The sequence below is a fragment of the Cyprinus carpio genome, chromosome B8 (genome assembly GCF_018340385.1).
Source record: "Cyprinus carpio isolate SPL01 chromosome B8, ASM1834038v1, whole genome shotgun sequence".
In the NCBI taxonomy this organism is placed as follows: domain Eukaryota; kingdom Metazoa; phylum Chordata; class Actinopteri; order Cypriniformes; family Cyprinidae; genus Cyprinus; species Cyprinus carpio.
In genome coordinates this window covers 27,232,929-27,254,550 of record NC_056604.1, presented here as the reverse complement: position 1 = coordinate 27,254,550, position 21,622 = coordinate 27,232,929, and the positions used below count along the sequence as shown (strand labels likewise).

Sequence of the window (21,622 nt, the reverse complement as noted above, 5' to 3'; positions counted from 1 at the left end):
CCAGGCACTGTCTGTGCTTGTATTATGTTCTGCCATATTTTGATTGAATTATTTTCATTCTTTGTTTTTATTCTTTTCAGCTAAAGTCTGCTTTCTATGCAAATTGGACTTTATAGAATGCACTGTTTGCATGGTACAATTGAGATTTTGTGTGCTATTATTGATCACAGCAGCTGTAATACATCAAATGATGCTCATATAATGTAGAAGCATATTATAACTGGGCAAGCCACCTTACATGGTAAACTGTCAGGCAAAATTTGGCCATTTTAAAGAGATGATTCAGGACCCTGGACTGCAGTAGTGGGGTATTGCTGTACAGTCCCAGCAAATTATGCAGTAGTGTGTTGTATCCACCACAACCTAATACTAAGACCTGGCCTGCAAGCTGGGGAATTGCACCAGATATGTTTACACCATTTTCTTATTTGCGAATTTTTTTGTGGGTCCTAGAATAAAGCAGACCGTGCATTAAAAACAAAACATAGGCACTAGTCATTCTTACTGAATTTTCCCTCTGAATTTTTTACTTTTATTTATTTATTTATTTTTTGTCTCAATGCATTTTTCTGTGGTCAAGTTAACTTTTTAACAAAACAAATGAAAGAGCTATCACTGTACTGAATATGAGAAGTGTCTTTGTGATTGGACAGTTTACACACTGTTATTTTAATTATATTTCAAGAAGCTTTAATTATCTAAATCAGCACCACTGTCTTTGAAATTTGTAATAAGACTGCTCTTTCACAATGTTTTTATATAAAAACACATTTACCACTTTTAGCAGCATTTATAGTTTTCTTTATTGCATATTACACTGGTATACGGAAACATATAACTGGAATATATTTTGATAAAATATTAATATTCAGATTGATTTTTTTTATTCAGTGTTAATTCCCAGAACTCAAACATTCCCAGAACTAAAAATGATATTTAAACAAACAAACAAACAAACAAACAAACAAATCAACAAAAAAAAACAAAACAAAAAAAAAAACAATCAAATCTCAGTGCGGAACTTGACAGTGGTGTTCTTCATCTTCTGTTTGTAGACTTCATCAAACTGTTCATTTTGTGCCACGGTGAAATGATTTTTCCAGTCTCCAACTTTACCTTGGAACAAAAAGATGATGAAAGCAATTATTTTACCTAAGGTTTTTTTTTTTTTTTTTTTTTTTTTTGACAGAATTCAGAAGGACTAAATTAGATGAGTTGTTTATTAACCTTTCCTCATGAAGGGTGAGATCTTGAAGTCCATGACTGGGATAGTAGAATAGTTGGTCATTTTGTTTTGTTTCATGGCATCAAACTGAACCCCTTTTGTTATTTTCTCCCTCTCTTCAACTGAGGTTGACAAACCCAAGAAGGAACACAAGCGTTCCACCTCACGTCCAGTGTCCTAAATAAAACATGGAAAATACACATTAAACACATATGTCAATTTTATGCTTCATTAAAAGGTCACTTTATGAACAGAACTACTTACTTCAACCAAATCCTCATAGAACATGTACAATAAGTTAGAATAAGTCTGTTTTTTCTCCCACCATCCACTGACATGGTCGTACCAAGGACCAAACACTTCTAAAGGGAATATTTAAACAATTTTTAGTGTTAACTTTCTTGCACATAAAAAAGAACTTTAAAGGGGTGATATGATGCTGCTAAAAATAACATTATTTTGTTTATTTGGTGTAATGAAATATGTTTATGTTAAGGTTAAAAAAAAAAAACATTATTTTCCACATACTATGCATTATTGTTTCTCCTCTATGCCCCGCCTTCTGAAACGTGTCGATTTTTACAACGCTCATCGCTCTGAAAAGCGAGGTGTGCTGTGATTGGCCAGCTATCCAGCACGTTGTGATTGGCTGAATGCCTCAAGCGTGTGACAGAAATGTTACACCTCTTAACATTTTGTGATGCCTTGCCCGCCCGGAGCGACGAGACATAAACATAAAACCCATTATAAATGTGATATAAACATATAAACAATTCTAGTCGTGTCTTCTTTTGGAAGGCAAAAACAAAGTAGTTTCGCTTTCTCAACAAAACAGCATCAAGTCTTGAGTGAGCAGAGCCCAGAGGGCTAGAGTGAGCAGAGGACGGCTTGAGTGAGCAGAGGCGGGCGGCTTGAAAACTGTGCGGCAGGCGGATTCTATGAAGGAGCGTACCTTGGGCTTGCAGCAACCACGTGTGATGACCCCAGGCTGGACTCCGCTTCGTCCACGGAGTCCGATTCAGCGATCCACAGTGCAAAGTTGATGTATTTCCTCAGTGACCAGCACGGATCAGCCCCAGGCATGATGAAGCGGATATCATCCTCTTTTGGAAGTAGTTTCACTTTCACAGTGAAACACACAGCGTCTATACGACATGGCGGCGCAACAACAATACTACAACGAGAATAAAAGGTATGCCTTCTTTCTTTGCGTGAACATCTGGGCAGCGTTATGCAGATCTCCCCACATACAAGACCATAGGAAACAGATGATTCTTCTGCACAATCTGATTTTGCTGCAGCCTGGAAATAAAGTGCTGGTTTCGTCTGGTCAGAGGAGAACTGCCCCACCCGACTGAGCCTGGTTTCTCCCAAGGTTTTTCCTCCATTCTGTCACTGATGGAGTTTTGGTTCCTTGCCGCTGTCGCTTCTGGCTTGCTTAGTTGTGGACACTTCATTTAAAGCAATATCGTTGACTTGATAGCAAATTATTGCACAGATACTATTTAAACTGAACTGAGCTGCATGATGACATCACTGAATTCAATGATGAACTGCCTTTAACTGTCATTTTGCATTATTGACACACTGTTTTCCTAATTAATGTTGTTCAGTTGCTTTGACGCAATCTTTTTGTGTTTAAAGCGCTATATAAATAAAGGTGACTTGACTTGACTTGACATACTGACATAGATATGTGGGGGCGTGTTAGAGCGGGCCATTTCAGGGGGGCGTGGATGAGTGTTAACTTTTATAAAGAATATCTCTTTGGATTTGAGACTTTAGTCTTTGCAATTTCACAGATCTTCTTTATTCACCAAGAGCTTGTAACACTCCAAAGAGAAAGGAAATAATAATTTAATATTTTTACTCTCCCAATGATTTTGTTGTTATAACCTGTTATTGTACTTGTAAAAATATGTAAATATATGATCAAAAATGGTTCTTTAATTATACAATTTAATTTAATTACTTTAAAAAATATTTTACTTACTCTTTCCTTCTATAAATTTCTGTAAGAAGGTGTTCCAGTCTCCTGGTTCAGGTTCTCCCATGTTCATTCGATCAAAATGAAAATAGGAAACTGCATTGTCTTTTCCATTCCGTGCTACATACACAATCTGAAATAATTGTCGACAGAAATATTATGAGTATAGGGACCAATTCTCACTATTAACTAGTTGCTTATTAGCATTAGTTTGACATCATCCTATGAGAGATTCATTACATGTTGCCCACTACATCACATCACAGAGTGAAAGAAGTCACATATACTTTACCCTTGAGTTTTGCTCCCAGAAGGACTTGGGCACAAGCTGAACAGGTAAATGAGTTTTGATGAGGCGAGGAGAAGTGGTCAGATTATCAGCCAGTTCTGTCCCTGAAAGTCAGAAATATGGCTCTAAATTAAGTTTCTATGTTTACGGGGACAGATATTAGATGTATTTAATATCTCCTAAACCCTAAACCTACCACTCACAGAAAACATTGCATTTTTGGATTTTCAAACAAACAAACAAACAAAAATTTTTAGTATGATTTATAAGATGTTTTGTATGTATAATATGATGTTTTCCTTATGGAAAAAAAAGTGACTGGTATTTATATCCTTGTGGGGACATTTGGTCCCCATAATGTACTGTAGGGCAGGTGCTGGACTGCTGCAGGTTTATGGACAATTATACATGAATGTTTTTACCAGAAACAACTGAGGCTGAACTATACTATGTGGAATGTGGAACAAGTTGTGCAGTTAGTCAATTAGATTTTGAATGAGTTAAAATTTTATCATTGCTCCAAATTTGTATATTTAGTTTACATTAAATGCAGCAGCACCTGCACTGTAAAGCCAGCAGAGGACCTCAGTGTCCGCTTCACATATCTCTGAAGAAATACAGAGAACTGGCTCTGATTTGCAAGAAATGCAGTGGCATTTTACTTTTGCTGAGTACAAAGCATACAGTTTAAATCAATCTATCACAGTTGGATACATAGATTACAGAACGTGGAACACAGTATCCATGCAGGACTTTAAAATGTGGAATGTGGAAGACATTAAAAATAAAATAAAACAATTATTTAAAAAATAAAAACACACAAAAAACATGAAAATACATTAATTAATTATCTTATTATACTGTGGTCTCTGACCTGATGCTATCACTTTAAAACATGACTCCAGGAATGGCACTCTCATATAGATAGGCTGGGAAGTTTGGCGCTCTGGAGCATCGTTACCAAAGTATAGAAGGTCTAGAATATATGACACCCAGGTGGTACCTAGAAAATCAGTGGAGAGTAAAAAATATTACATACTTCAGGCTCTTTCCTTAGAAACATAGCAAGATAGTAAAAAACATAAACAAGATATGAAAAAAAAGAACCAGCCTATAAGAAATTATATCATTAGTACTGCTACTCCAATAGAAGTGCTTTCTGCATCACAATATGTGTCTAAGATTTGTAACTTGTAACAGATCTAAGACTAAGAATCAATGGCAAGTTTGAAATTTTGGGTTATACACGATAACACACAATTTTTGTTATACATAAACATGTAAGAATTACTTATTTAGTATTACCATACCAAAGCCCCATTTAAAATGTCATACTATTATTAGTAACTGGTTAAGTTTAAGAGGTCATATAATGAAAAATCTAATCTTTTGAGACATAATATTATAATAAACCTTGTTGAAATCTATGTCTGTCAAAATAAAACTCAACAACCAGTCATTGCACCAGAGAGAAAACACTTCCTTTATTGCAAATGGAATAAATTAAACTCCTGAAAAGGCGCGAGTATGAGGACGAAAGAAAAGAACACGGCAGAACGCAGTCCCCCAAGTTAATTATTTTACACACACACACATTGAATCTTCAAATTCAGTACATTAATACAGTGGTGCTCCCTGTTGAAAATGGCACATCAGCCTACACTGCACACAATTAAGGCATTTTGCTCCATTCGCTATACTCCCCGACTCCACTCTTGCACCAATCACACCTCACACACCCACCCAATTCATTCTTTCATCCACATCCACAAACACAGGAAAAAGTTAAAACACTTTGCTTGAAGAGCGTCGACATATGGGTCTGACAAGGGAAAACACAATCAGTCCCATATAAGCTGCCTACATAAGGCCAAAGTAGTACCCACATAGTTAATGTCTATATGGGTTCTGAATGGGAAACACATATGGTGCCCGGTTTGATAAACCATATGGTTTAGGCATGGGCAAACACAATCAGTCCCATACAGGCTGCCTTCATGGGGCCAAGGAAGTACCCACATAGTTAATGTCTATATGACTCATGTTGTGACATGCAGAGAACAAAAGCTGGAATGTGAACACAGAGGAAGGTCGTGCAAACAGATTGCTGATATCAGGTAAGAGAACATTTTTTCAGTCTTTCAGGCGTGCTGTCTGGCTGACCGAATCCAACTCCATGCCAAGAAAAGAGATCCTCTGCGCTGGCATGAGTTTGCTCTTTTCCTGGTAGACCCGAAGACCCAACTGGCTGAGGTGTCTGAGCACCAGGTCCTTGTGTGCGCACAACTGATTGTGAGACTGTGTAAGGATGTTGAGGATGCCCCCCCGTTCCCGTTCCCGTTCCTGTTCCCGTTCCCTCAAGTGAACAACTGCCTTCACAACTATGGTGAATACTCGAGGTGACAGGGACAGCCAGAAGGGAAGGACCTTTTACTGATATGCCCGACCCTCAAATGGGAATCGCAGAAATGGCCTGTGCGACAGCAGGTTGATCGCTTGGACAACCCACTGCTGCTCGCTGGCGAGAGAGGGCGAGGGAAGTGGTCCCGTGATGCACAGTTCACAACTCTCCTCCTCTTGAGACCCAGAGACTGAGGAAACTGCTCTTTTACTAAAGTTTTGGGTACTGCTGGCTTCTGGACCAGTGGCGGAACAAAAACAGAATGAAACAAAAGATTATCCACCTGGCCCTCCTCCAGGTGAGGGAGTGGTGTGGTCACCATCTCCCGTTGAGCAGTCTCCTCCATCTCCGAGTTGCCTGTCTCAGGGCCTCTTGCACTTGTGCTTCCCGCCGGGTTTGGCGGGGGCCTGGACTGGCTGGGTGTTCTGCCTGCAACTGGCTCCACGACGCTACCTGGTGGAAGGCTGCTGCTACTGGGCGGGAGTGGGGGCATCAGTCTGCTTTTGTGCTGATACAGCCAGGGATGGCGCTCTTGGACCATTAGCGTGGATATCACATGACCCAGAGACTGTGTGTTACCTTCATCGCTCAAAGCGTGAGGTCCGTAGCAGCATGCAGTTCGTGTAGAACTGCCAGGTTGTGACCCCCTCGTGTAGGTCCCTCAGGGCTTTGTCCTGATGGACCTGCAATAATGACATGACGTGGAGGGCAGAAGCTGCCTCCCCACAAGCTCTGTAAGCACTGCCAGTTAGGCCTGAAGGATACTTACAGACCCATTTATAATTTACAAAACCATTTATACAGGCTCGAAGGATCGGGATGTGGTGGAGGATTCCACATGAGCCCGACATTCTCGGCGACCTGGGAAAGCATAGCCTTCATCTCTGGGTCAGGCTCGGACTACGCTACCACACCTAAAGGGGGAAATGCAGCCGGAGAGAGAGATCTTGCCCTCCGATGCAGCGATCAACATCTGGAACTGGAACATCGACATTCCATCTACCAATTGGAATTTTTAAGCTACAATTGTGTTTACCTTGCTATGATACATCTATGAAAAGAGTCCATTGTTTTTTGACAAGATCACTCCAAACATTCATATCTGTGTTGGCGCTGCCAGTAGAAATAAGGCAAATAAAGTAATTAGATTGATCTGCATTTTTATGTCACAAGCTCCAAACCAGATTTAATCTTTTAGGTGTACACTGCAGGAATATACAGTTTGCCTCTGTTGTCACACACTAACCATCCTTCTTCATTTTAAAAATCAGACATAATAGTTATCCTCATGTTGCAGCATGATAATGCATAGCCCCATGTTGCAAGAATCTGTACATAATTCCTGGAAGCTGAAAACATCCCAGTTCTTGCATGGCCAGCATACTCACCAAACATGTCACCCATTGAGCATGTTTGGGATGCTCTGGATCGGCGTATACGACAGTGTGTTCCAGTTCCTGCCAATATCCAGCAACTTTTCACAGCCATTGAAGATTGTCAGGAACGCGAAGAGAGAGAACTCAAACGCAGAGGATTCGTGCAACAGTTTATTGGGTACAACAAAAAAATACCAAAATAATCCAACGTGTGAATGTCACACACACACACACAAACTGAAGCCTGGTGTAACAACTCCAGAGCCGTCCGTACAGACACCTGCGGACACAGGCTGTGGAGACCACCTCTGGTGCAATGCCCAACGGGACGTGGAAAGCGAGACAGAGGATCTCGGGCACACGGCCAACAGAAGACTCCTCGTCTAGACGTCCTGAGCACAACAGCGGTAAAGGTGAGGAAACAGACACACAGCACAATGACAACGCGAAATCTACTGACAACAAGGGACAGACACAGCAGAGAATAAAAGGGAGAATGGGAACTAGCAACAGGTGAGGACAATCAGCTCGTGATCTGCACACACCAGCGCTGAATTATCAGCGCTGATTGCCCAGGTCACGAGCTGCAGCAAATGACAGGACACAGACAACAGGGAAGCTGATGAAGCACCCTGAACCGTGACAGAAGATTAGTGGACCAACATTCCACAGGCCACAATCAACAACCTGATCAACTCTGGGCAAAGGAGATGTGTTGCACTGCGTGAGGCAAATGGTGGTCACACCAGATACTGACTGGTTTTCGGACCAGTACCAATATCCGGCAACTTCGCACAGCCATTGAAGATTAGTGGACCAACATTCCACAGACCACATTCAACAACCTGATCAACTCTATGCAAAGGAGATGTGTTGCACTGCATGAGGCAAATGGTGGTCACACCAGGTACTGACTGGTTTTCGGTCCGATTATTTGCAGGAATTGGAACACGCTGTCATATACGCCGATCCAGAGCATCCCAAACATGCTCAATGGGTGACATATCTGGTGAGTATGCTGGCCATGCAAGAACTGGGATGTTTTCAGCTTCCAGGAATTGTGTACAGATTCTTGCAACATGGGACGTGCATTATCATGCAACATGAGGTGATGGTCGTGGATGAATGGCATAACAATGGGCCTCAGGATCTCATCACGGTATCTATGTGCATTCAAAATGGCATCAATAAAATGCACTTGTGTTCGTTGTCCATAACATACACCTGCCCATACCATAACCCCACCGCCACCATGGGCCACTCGATCCACAGTGTTGACATCAACAAACCACTCAACCACATGACGCCATACACACTATCTGCCATCTGCCCTGTACAGTGAAAATCGGGATTCATCCGTGAAGAGAACACCTCTCCAAAGTGCCAGATGCCATCGAATGTATTTGCCCACTCAAGTCGGTTACGACGACGAACTGCAGTCAGGTTGAGACCCCGATGAGGACGACGAGCATGCAGATGAGCTTCCCTGAGATGGTTTCTGACAGTTTGTGCAGAAATTCTTTGGTTATGCAAACCGATTGTTGCAGTAGCTATCCGGGTGGCTGGTCTCAGACGATCTTGGAGGTGAAGATGCTGGTTGTGGAGGTCCTGGGCTGGTGTGATTAGACATGGTCTGCAGTTGTGAGGCTGGTTGGATGCACTGCCAAATTCTCTGAAACGCCTTTGGAGATGGCTTATGGTAGAGAAATGAACATTCAATTCATGGGCAACAGCTCTGGTGGACATTCCTGCAGTCAGCATGCTCCCTCAAAACTTGCAACATCTGTGGCATTGTGCTGTGTGATAAAACTGCACATTTTAGATTGGCCTTTTATTGAGGCCAGCCTATGCCACACCTGTGCAATAATCATGCTGTCTAATCAGCATCTTGATATGCCACACCTGAGGTCGATGGATTATCTCGGCAAAGGAGAAGTGCTCACTAACACAGATTTAGACAGATTTGTAAACAATATTCGAGAGAAATAGGCCCTTTTGTGTACATAGAAAAGGTCTTAGATCTTTGAGCTCAGCTCATGAAAAATGGGGGCAAAAACAAAAGTGTTGCGTTTATAATTTTGTTAAGTGTATTTATCAAGCAGTACAAACACCCCTTGCTGTGGCTGAAACAAGCACTTGTGGGACAACCTCATCCTGAACCACTTCGCAAACTATGAGTGTAATAAGAATTTTAGATTAACACAGCAGTCATTTATTATATTCTTAAGATAATAATACAACAACATCAGTTTGTTCTGTGCATCATACATTATGTCATTTCTATATCACTGCACATGCACAAAGCTTTCCAGTTTTGGTTTTCAGTCCAATCAAATGTTTACTTATATACTTATGTCTTATATAAAGGATCAGAAAAGGCGTATCCCTCCTCTCAAATCGATTTAAATTTAATTAGCTTTGAACATTTGAACAGTCTGTGTCTCTTCATATCACTGTATGCTGCAGAGGAGACTGTTGACAAAATAATTGTTGAATAAAGTTGTTATTTTTGTTTTCTTTGCTTACAAAAACTGTTCCCGTCACTTCATATAACCCAGATTGCACGTCTGATAGCAGATGGAGTATTCTGGCAACGACTTTCATACCTTTTATGGACCTTGACACTGTTATTTACTTAGCAGTCTATGGGATAGTCACAGGCCTCCCGGTTTTCATCCAAAATATCTTAAATTGTGTTCCGAAGACAAACAAAGCTTTTACGGGTTTGGAAAGACATGGGAGTAAGTGATTAATGACAAAATTTTCATTTTGGGGTGGAGTATCCCTTTAACATGTGACCATTATGGAACCCATGGACAATCCCATATTTAGCCCATTTTTCAGGTGAATACAATCAGGGCAATCACATGATCACCCGACAGCATTCTACAATATGTCATTGTACTTTGAAATCTTTCAGAACTTTGCAATAGGCAGTTTAAAAGAGCATTTTCTGGAACTTAATAGCCAGGTTAATTTTATTTTCATTGTTCATACGCCAAGGTGCACTACATCTATTCTAGAGGGTTCTGTTCCTCATCCTGGTTGCGCAGTGATCGCTCAATGTAGGCTAAATGTCCACAAAATCAGCTATACACTTTCCCCCACCCCCATCCTTTGCACAATGCCTGATGACTATGACTCCTCTGAATCAGTCCTCCCCCTTCTTCTCCTAAACCACAGCTTTCTGACATAAGAAATACTCCTATTTAGTGTTCACAAACTTTCCAGCCCCACTGTATAATAATAAGAATAGTAAAGTAATTTAAGTAAAAAGAGTTAGCAAGAAACATGCTATATACACACAAAAAGACATGAAGAGAGAGTGAGAGAGAGAGAGAGAGAGAGAGAGAGAGAGAGAGTTTAAATAGGTTTAAATATGTATGTATATATTGTATGTATATGTATGGCTTTTATAAGTTGGGCAACAGTTATTTTAACCCTAGCTGCTACAAAAATGGTATATACCTTCGATGGCAAATATATTCTTTTTTTTTGGCAGCCATAACTTCACACTCTAGTGAAATCATCATTCGAATGTGCTGATTTAAATGTAGTAAGCATCATTATTATTATTATAATTTATTTATTTATTATTATTATTATATATTTTTTTTAATCACAGTTGAAAGTGTTTGCATTGGCCTAATATTTCTGTGAAAACTGTGAAACTTTTTTCAGGATTCTTTGATGAACAGAGAGTACAAAATAACAGCATTAAAAATAGAGACTTTTTGTAACATTATGACTTTAATGTCCCTTTTGATCAATTTAATTTGTCTTTCCCAAACTGTTGAACCCTAGCTGAACCCTAGTGGTAACACTGTTTGCCTGTAAAATTCCATGCAGTGCTCTTACCTGCTTTGGGGTAAGTAGCAATAAGAATGTCATCAGGTCTTGCTTGAAAATTTTTCACCTTTTCCCAGTTATCAGTGAAGTAGTGGACCATTGAAACACCCTCAAAATCAAACAGCTCAGGTCGGCTAGGTAGTTTCATCTGTATCATTGAAAAGTGTTTTATTTAAAGTGTTTAATGCTGAAGCATCACTAAATGATCATTAGAGAATCAGAGAAAAAAAATCATGCCTTTTGTCATAACTTTTATAAAGAGTATTATATTGAAAATGTATTCCATAATACTCATATTTCTAATGCTGAATAATGGAGAGACTAAAACTTACTTTAAAGTACTGTAAGTACAGTACTTTATATAAGATCTTTAAACTGCAATCATGTGATTTTCTGTTTCCAAATCATTATGTTGTCTATAATTTGTAACTTGCCAATCTTTATATACAAAGTTGTACACCCAGTGGTGAATGAAATATCTTTTGATTTATTAATCAGGGTAGGTGTTTCTTTAACTATATCTATATTTGAAGAAGAAATGTATTTACTCACTGAAGACCAGTCTGGGATTTCCATTATGTTGAAACAGTGTTGTTCCTGTAAATCCTGCTCTTCTAAAATTTTTATAACATGCTGGCACGCTATGCTTATCCTCTCTCTCTCTGTACTTTGCACTCAACCGGTTATGTAAGTTTAGACAGACTTCCCTCTATTCACTTCTCCACAGTCATAATAACAGAAATTTGAGTCCCCCTCTCTTGTAAGTCGCTTTGGACAAAAGCATCTGCTAAAAGCATAAAAGTAAATGTAAAAATTTCAATTTTATGACAATCACTAAAGTTTTACAAAAAGTACTACAAAAGACACTTTCCAGGGCTCGAGGGGCCCCTCAAATACCAGTTTTGGTTGTTACAGGAAGTTAGTGTTGATCTTATAGGATCAGTGTGTTTTTCTTTAAGACTCCAGGAAGTGAATAGGCATTTTTCCACAGTGGTTCCAGATTAGTTCCAGCTATGCTGTGTTTTTATGCTGAAACTATGCAGGAGGAATCTTAGAAACAGGGACATGCAGTGAGTTCTTCAGGGGCAGGAACTGAGAAAGGGCAAGTTAACAACAGTAGATGATTATTGCAGTGGAGATAAGGTAATAGTCAAGTCAAGTCTGCTTTATTGTCAATTCTTCCACATGTACAGTACATACATACAGAGAATTAAAATTGCGTTACTCTTGCATTGACCCTTGGTGCATACAGATAACACTAACAGTAGAACATTAAATACAGATAAAATATAAAATACAACTATACCAATATACAAATAAGGTCATGTAAAAAAAGATAAGTAAAGCAGCACAAGACACATGGCAGATAGAGTGCAAACCAGTGAAGTAAATAAACAGTGCAGATATAATTGTAGTGCAAAAGAGATTATTCAGTCTGATTAAATGCAGTAATGCAAATGCAGGCCATGCAGTTACACTGCGTTATTGAAAGGCTTCAGTATTCGTTTTCCCTATAGCATCTTAGCAAGACGCAGTACTCGTTCCCGTATCTCAGGGAACCAAGGTTACATTAGTAACTGAGTATGTTTTCTTATGGTCTCCTCCCCCTTTTTAAAGTGTAGGCGATGTTTAAATACATAATTTATTCATTCACGTTGCAAAAATGCCTTTCTTACCGAGTATTTCTGTCTTATTTCAAGTACAAATATCTAAAAATCCTTAAATCACATTGCATTTTCTATATAAGAAAAATGATTTTTGAATTTTCATTCTTGTTTCCTCGGGGAAACAAGTGCATTTAAGTGCATTTTACTTAAAGGGGTCATATGATGCGATTTAAATTTTTCCTTTCTTTTTGAAGTGTTACAAGCTCTTGGTGCATAAAGAAGATATGTAAAGTTGCAAAGACCAAAGTCTCAAATCCAAAGAGATATTCTTTATAAAAGTTAAGAGTCAACCAAGCTTTACTAAAACGGCTCATTCTAACACGCCCCCACATGTCTACATCACGATGTGGGAAGATTTGCATAACACCGCACAAATGTTCACGCAAAGAAAGAAGGTGTAACTTTTATTTTCGCTGTTGTCGCCTCCGCCATGTTGTGGAGATGCTGTGTGTGTTTTGTCTTGAAAGTCAAACTACTTTGTTTGGCCTTCCAAAAGAGGACACAACTAGAAATCAGTGGTTAAGTTGTATCTACAACACTGTTTATGAACAGTTCAACCCAAATATTCAGATGTGTGCAGCGCATTTTATGGAGGACGAGGACTATTTCCTGGAAGAGTAGCCTACAATGCCAGTGTATCTTTCTATGAAGTGGGGCATTTCCAACTTTGCAAGGACAGTCTGGCGCTTCTGAATCACAGCCTGTAAGTATGTTTATGTATTTAAAGAATTTGCCACTGATGATTCAAATGTGAGTTTTGAGCAGTATATAGTAGCGCTAGTTGTTTGCCGTTTCTCCGATCACAAATGCAGACATGGGTTTTATGTTAACATGGCATGATACGCAACACAACGTCGCGTCGCGCTGGGACACACAGCATCACAGTATGGTAAGGGGCATAACATTTCCATCACATGCGTGAGACATTCAGCCAATCACAATGTACTGGATAACTGGCCAATCAGCATATACCACACTTTTCAGAATGATGAGCTTTGTAAAAACTGACACATTTCAGAAAGGCAGGGCAAAGAGGAGCAACAATAATGTACAGTACATGGAAAATATTATTATTATTTTTTTTAATCTTAAACCGCATAAACACATTGCATTACACCAAATATACAAAATAATGTTTTTTTTTTTGACACCGTAAAAGTGACAAAAATGGCATGTCTGTTTTATGGCGGCATTTTAATGGCATTAATAACCGAGCGTACAACTGATGCTTGCGCGCGCTGTAAATCACTTCCGTGAGATGAAAACAAAATCGCGTGACATGTCCTCTGCGCGCAATACAACTTTACAGCAGAAAAAAACATGTTTACAGCCTGGTGCAAAAAAATGATTTTGGTCTTGAGAATGCTGTCGCTCTAGGTGGGCGTGGCTTCAGCAACCAGCTCCCGCCTTTTTGCCCATTTTCGATTATCTGGGAGAGTCGGGCGATGACGCGCTGCCAAGATGGCGACGGCCCGCTCTGCACACTTTGAGCTTCAAAACTGCTCTTCTGGAGTCTATGGGTGACGTCACATGTTTTTATACAGTCTATGATCATTCCCCACATCCTCTCGCTCGATCTTCTCACCTGCTCGCTCGAACACTTTTATTTTTGTCAGTCGTGGGGCGGGGCTTGCTGTTTTAATTGTTATCTCAAATATCATTGGTTATTCCCCTTTTCCTGAAGTCAGTATTGGACGCCTGTTATAAGATGATTAATAATTCACTTGACTTGACAAATGGCTTCATCAGTGGACCAGATACATGTGAGTTATCATTTCATTTGCTTGTTTTATTTATTTATGTCTTTATTTAATGTAATTTAATGCATTGTTCATAGAGTAGATCTTTTCCAGATACTTCATTAACAGAAAGTCTTCTGATTAGTGACTGCAGTCTTGTGATGATAAGAGATACAAATATGAACACTTTTTACAGACTGTAATAATACACACACACACACACACACATATAAAGCTAAAGGAATGGCAGTAAAGTGTTTCAAAAGTGTTTTATCTTTAATCTTGTAAATGGATACATCGTAATATTTGAAGGTTTAGTCTGTGTTCCTATAAAACAGGTTTCATCAGGTTTTTTCATCAAGACTGATCTTGATAGTAGATGAATAGTAACACTGTAAATCAAATGCAAACCTGATGAAACCTGTTTTATAGGAACACAGACTAAACCTTCAAATATTACGATGTATCCATTTACAAGATTAAAGATAAAACACTTTTGAAACACTTTAAACATACATATATATATTATTTTTTTTCTTTGTATTTGCAGGTCATGTGCAACCGGGCCTCGACATCATACCTATTCTTCTCAGAAGCAATCCAGAAATTTGGCATACTGTCAAGGCAAGTACAGTGAAGAAAAATACATTTGAATTTTTAATTCTGGAAATGTATTGCATTTTTTTTTCTTTAAATCAGGGTCAAGGGAGACCAAGGACTGGAGGATGTACAGATTGCCAGGTTCATGTTTTCTTCAAGAGGCACTGAGCAACATAGTTTCATATCTGGGAAAAGTGTCCATAATCAAACGTAAAGTACAGTTGTCTGAAATTTCATTTAGGAAATTTACAGTTGTACAGTTGTCTGAAAATTCTAAATTTAGTAACTTTAGTAATCTTTAAATGTATGTAGTGATTATCAACAAAATGCTTCTTGCTGCAGTTCATGCTGGGTAACACCACAGTAAAAACTCACATCATGCAGTGCTGTATGAATAATTATTGTTTGTTTGATAAGTGTTCATATCTAAAAGCCTGAACTCATGCCGTTTTTTTTTTTTTTTTTTTTCCAATATTGAAGCTTTACAGTGGCATTTGTTTAATGGGACTTTTTTTTTTTTGGCAGTTCAGTAACAGCTGAATGTCAGTCAATAAACCAAAAAAAAGAGAGCACTTCATGATATTCATTCAAATGAGTTATAAGCAGAAAGTGTAATCTTATCAGCTACTTCAAGGTTTGATTCAAAAACACAAATGTTTGCTACAAAACAATATTCCAATTACTTATTGCAATTTTTTTTAAAAGTCTCAAGAGCTCAACTAAAGCAAGCACAGACCACAATTATGGTGGAAACGTGGGAGCAGGGGAGCGCTGCTAAAGTACTACGAGAACCGCCCAAATAGCCCTTCATGTTGAGGGAAGCGATGCTTGAAATATATTAATAAAGACACACTGGCTGAGTGGAGCCCAAGGAACTAAGGTCTAACTAACTCAAAGAAAGGGAACATGATCTGTGATCTGGCCGCCTGATACCAGAAGCATGAAACCGGAATCAGGGCTATCATACTGGCTGGACATAATGCCGACACGTGTTTAGTAAACACTGCAATTGAGCACTGCAAAGAAAACTCACTGAGGATTAGTACACACATTACCACCAGCAATTTAATACATATATATGTATGTATAGAATGGCTCATACTCACTCACCCTGGTTCCTGCGCTGGAGCCCCGCTCAAGGGGTGACTCCTTTTAGTCCGGACCATCAGTAAGGTGCTTACTATGAACTATAGAACCAACCAAAAACATCATAGGTCCAGCATAGGAGACGGTTATGCAAAAAGTTCTCACCTAACCTCGGTCAGGTGGAGAGCTGGTGGTTACAGGGGAATTAGGAAGGGGAAGATAAGGCCAGATGTAAAAACCCCCAAAGGGAACAAGTAGATACTCAAGTATCACTCTGATTCGGATGAAAGCGCTGATGCCTTGTCTGGATCACATCCCTTAGGTCTTGCCTATCTTCTGTAGCGTATCAGGCCTGAACCAGACAAATTATAGATTCGATCGGGAGCCTGGTAGAAACATGAGCCGAATTCCACAGAAAGGCAGGATGTTGTAAATCAACTCCTAGCACCACAGTCTGATAACCAACCAACTCTTTCACAGAACAGCTTTCAACATTAACACCATTAGAACAATTATTGACAATTTCAATTCAGGGAAGAGATTGTCAAATTTGGGGCAAGTAATCGAAGAGATGGACAGTCTGACCCTCACATGTAAAGCCATGAGAGTAAACAAGATCGTTGGATTGACTTCCCCCCCACCTAGCAGAACCAGACTGAAATTCCTAAGGAGACCTGTTAACCCCTCTGGTCTTCACAGGACATATCCTTACTCCCCAGAATGGCACAGAGAATGCCTTCCAATGCATATATGCACCAAAATGAACTCAAAAAAGACTTCTAAATGGATATCAGTCCATTGCTTAACTCCATATCATACATGTAACCCACACATTTTATTATAATGTTTCTAATCACTTATTGTGTATGTCTTTTTAAATAACTCTTGAATAGCTTAAGGGATCATATTCATGTTTAGTATGTGTGTGTTCGAATCTTCTTGCTTGAAACGTTTCTGACCATCAGTTATTTGTCAAATGTATCATATTCTTGTTATAGGAATCATTTCCAAATTATACCCTGCAAGAGTGGGAAAATTCGGATCACGTGCTTGATAAGATAACATATGATTTATGAATGGGTGGGACAAACAATGCAACACCCCGAGAAAAGACAATTTCTAATTGGTCAAGACAACATTTGAGGTGTGGCCAAAAGGCCAGTTTAAATACTCAGGACACCATCAAATTTTGCTTTTAGCTTTTAGCTTGCGTTTAGCTTTTGCTATCAGTCATGCCGGCTTTTATCCTGCTTTTTAACTGCTGCTTTTAGTCATGCTTTGTCATCACTTTTAGCATTCTTCGAGCGCTGTTCCAGCGTGCTTCGGCCTGCACGCCTGCTGCTACTTAGCCACGATGAGAAGAAACACCACCTAGTCTCGTCAAACTTTACTTCTATTCTTTTACTTTAGTTTCTTTTCTTTTCCATTTGAGAGTTCGTGTTCTGAGTTAAGTTTTGTAACGCCGTGTCTCCGAGTCTGACCTCCCATGCCCGTCTGAAACTTCAACCAGCCCACAACTCCGCATCGTCAGCCAACGCCCAACCACGGGCTTCCCAAGACGTCACTACAATGACTACTGAACTTCCAGCCAATCAGCAACTTCGGGAAACCCCCTTTTCAGCGACAACAAAGGGAACCCCGTTAAACAGGCAACGCAAGTAACCTCCAGACTCACATCTGTACTGGTGTTATCTAATATAATTTTAACCTCATTGAGGAACTCAGTGCGAAGGTTAATTAAGTGATTAATGGTTGTTCATGTCTATGCAATTTCACGTAATGCTGTAAACTTGGGATTTCACATTTTTCATCCTCTTAAACTCATTCTTTCCTAACTTTCTATCCTCCTGCAACTTGTGTGAATGTGTGAGTGCGTGTGCTTATGTGTTAGATTAGTTTATATATCTTAGATTTATCTAATAAAGCCTTATTCATATTGAAAAGAGAAGTATCTTGTGTTTTGTGCTCACAAGTTAGTCTTAAACTGCCGATCTTGTTACTGTGCTAATTAATAGTGTTTTTACTATACTTTGGATATTAATATCCAGCGCAGATTTGATGTTATACGGCTTGTTCAACGAATCGCTGGCCGTTTCAGTGATCAGCCGTGAAACAGTGATTCTGTTCAAATTCCCTTTAAAATCTTAAATGATTCCCTTTGACCTAAATTGACCTGTTTCCCTTACACTTCCATTGACCCACGATTCCTCTTACCCCTACCCGCAGGTGGGGGAGGAGCGCGAGCCGCAACACTAGCCTTCTGTGCCCGTCTCTGATCCTCAGACTGAGACAGACCAGGACCCCTATGTTGTTCGGGCTCAGACCTAGACCTTCGTGGAATGAAGGATTTGAAGGTAGCTGAGCGCGCCTTCGCCTCCCTGAACTTCTGACTACCGTCTCAACGGAGGTACCGAAAAGTTCGGAAGGTGAAACCGGAGCATTGAGAAGAAAGTCCCTTTCTTTCTTCCTGATATCTGCCAGGTTCACCCACAGATGTCTCTCCGTTACTACCATGGCCACCATAGACCTTCCCATGGTGGAGGCGGCCTGCTTGGTAGCATGGAAAGAGAGATCTGTGGTGCAGCGCAACTCAGCTACCTGATCAGGGGAAAGGCCCTTGCCTTTATCCAGGTCTTTCAGCAGATCAGCCTGATATGCTTGAAGCACCACCATCATGTGCAATGAAACCACAGTCTGACCTGCTGCTGTATATGCCTTGCCATTTAAGCTAGGGTTAGATGGCAAGGAGGGCGATTTAAGAGAGGACGTCTCCCCCACAGAGAGATAGGTAGCCAGTGTCTACTGGGGCATCCTCTCATAGAAACTTTTACGCTTGGCCTCGATGTTGGCATAACTTGTATGCTGAAACCGATGGATGCGAGAAGAAAATGGCCTCTTCCATTCCTTTTCAATCTCTGTATGGAGATCAGGCAGAAATGGAAGGCTCACCTGAGCTGGAGGGCTATGGTCGGAAAGATAACGACTTTGCGGCATCACCTTGCTACCGCGCTTCCATGGCAAGTCCAACTTTGCCGTGGCGCGATCCATAACCTCCAACAGCTCTACATATGCAGGGCAGGAGGAATGAGAAGGCTCAGCCTCAGCTTCTTCGCCATCCTCGGACAGCTCCTGTTCTTCCTGGGCCGAACCCAACAGAGCACTAACCTCTGTATCAGAAAATGTTAAAGATATAGCATCATCCTCCAGAGGCTCTCTCTCATCCACCACCGACAAGCGCGAAAGGTAAAGTCCCTCTCTAAACTTCTCAGCCTGATCCACCTGTGACCCCACGAGCTCATTCTCCTCTGTGCCTCAGCAGCAGCGGGTCCTGAACCGCGGGAAGCAGATGGCTACCCCTCTTTCCTCGAAAAAAGAGAGACAAACGAGAGCGGAGCTTTTTTATTGAAAAACTTTCACAATGCATGCAGATTGCCCCCTCAATGACATTGTGTGCGTGCTCTTCACCCAAACAAACAACGCAAAGATTGTGTGTGTCATCGGGTGTCAAATAACGATGACACGAACATGCACACACTGTCTAAACGCTTTGCTAGTAGTCGCCATGAGAAAGATCGTTCTTACCACGTTTCAGATGCACGCTTCAAACAGAACAGTCAGTGAAGACGAAGAAGAGAATTACGTGTTCTCCCGGCGCCTATTTATTTATAGTTGCAACGGTAGTGACGTCAGGGGCTGTTGCCGGACAACTTGTTGGTGTTTTTTCAATGTATGCTTCAGACGAGGTGTTCCCCATAGTGACCCCTTTAGGACGCAGTTCGAAGTTCCCTTGAAAGGGAAACACGTGTGTACGCCTGTCTTCCAGATGGGATGTTTATAAATCGCAAACGATCTTGAAATTGTGCACAGCTGACTGATGTCAGATCTCCGCCTTGTAAACGAACCCTTATCAATATCATTACCATATTAAAGAGCACACACCAATATCAGAATTTCTATGCTTGAGAATAACAAACACACACAAAAAAAAAAAAAATAATGAGTTTGAAATTAAGGTCCTGCTGGCAGAGGTCAAGGTTCATGCAGGGACGCTTTTTATTTACTAATGTGTAATTATTCTGTGGACAAAAAAATGTGTGTGTGGTTATATTTTTTCTGTTGACTATTATCAAAATTACTACTTCTAGAAAAAAAAAAACAGAAATAATAATAATAATAATAATAATAATAATAATAATAATAATAATAATAATAATAAAAGTTATTATAAAACATTCAAGTTTCCAAAAGTAAGAATAAACTACGAATTCAAGTAAAATTTTCAATCATCTTACAAAAAGTGAGCTAACTAATAAAAAGTTTAGTATCACAAAATTCTTGCAAAACATTATTGAAAGAAAAATTGGACATTTCATATCATAATAAAATAAATTGTTACACGAATATGGTCTCCAGTCTGAAAAAGCCTGCATGTGATTCGGCATTTCTTTATATTTACACAGTTTATTAATGCTGCTCAAATGTGCCATTAATGTACTGACACAAAAAATATGTAGTGTATTTTATACAAATATAACTGAGGTAAATGACAAAAACAAAGTTTAAGGCTGATGTCTCTATTCATTTTCACAGAAGCAAAGTGGCAGATGTTATAAATAAGAACAGTTAACAATGTTATTGAATAGAATACAGTATATTAAAAACATTATTGCACGACATAGGCCTATTCTTATAGGCTACACAGACAAAACAGTCGGAGATGCATTTATGCATTTTTTATTTTATTTTACGCATAAGTAGTAAATCAAGACTTCGCAAGTTCTCTTGTAAAATAAAATAATAAAAAACAACAACATGGAATAAACATGACAGCGAGTAAAGAACTCTCAACATTAGGCTACTAAAAAGGTCAGTTTAATCTTGCAAATAGTCCTGTTAATAAAAAATCTGACTACACTGCACAGTTAATCTCTTACACTGCATCTTTGTTGTTTATGACGAATTTGATGCTTGCATGTACACCACTTTTATTATTATTGCAGCTTAGATGTTCAAATAGCTGCAGTACTACGACTTTGCCACAAGGAAAAGTGCGTACGCCTGCTCAAAACCCTAAGTACTTTTCCATGTCAAAAACTGTTTTTATAAATATGAACGTTGCTGTGGATTTTAGCATACGCACACTCTAAGATCAAATCTGTGCGTATGCACATTTTATAAATGAGGCCCCAGGTGCCATTCGGTTTTTCCCTATGGGGTAGTTTTGGTTTGTTTTGTTTAATTTTATTATTGATAAAGCCAATTCTTCTGCACAATTGAGTCCTCGCCTCATCCCTACACCCAACCCTGACAGTGAGTTGATAAAAAGCTAATAAGTAATTGAATCATAAAAATGTAAAATAAATAATTTTAAAAACTTGGACACTAAAATAGAAATATGTTATA

The 21,622-nt window shown here is 39.6% G+C and overlaps 1 protein-coding gene across 1 annotated transcript; it reads right to left on the bottom strand.

The window, feature by feature from the left end:
• Positions 1-778: 778 nt before the first annotated feature.
• Positions 779-11,833, bottom strand: LOC109110363 (cytosolic sulfotransferase 3). The gene is made up of 8 exons (XM_042730350.1): positions 11,680-11,833; positions 11,137-11,275; positions 4,376-4,504; positions 3,505-3,605; positions 3,219-3,345; positions 1,490-1,587; positions 1,228-1,402; positions 779-1,116 (listed from the first exon to the last, which is right to left on the bottom strand). The coding sequence occupies exons 1-8, from the start codon at positions 11,701-11,703 to the stop codon at positions 1,004-1,006; spliced, it is 906 nt and encodes a 301-aa protein (XP_042586284.1). The 5' UTR covers positions 11,704-11,833; the 3' UTR covers positions 779-1,003.
• Positions 11,834-21,622: the final 9,789 nt, after the last annotated feature.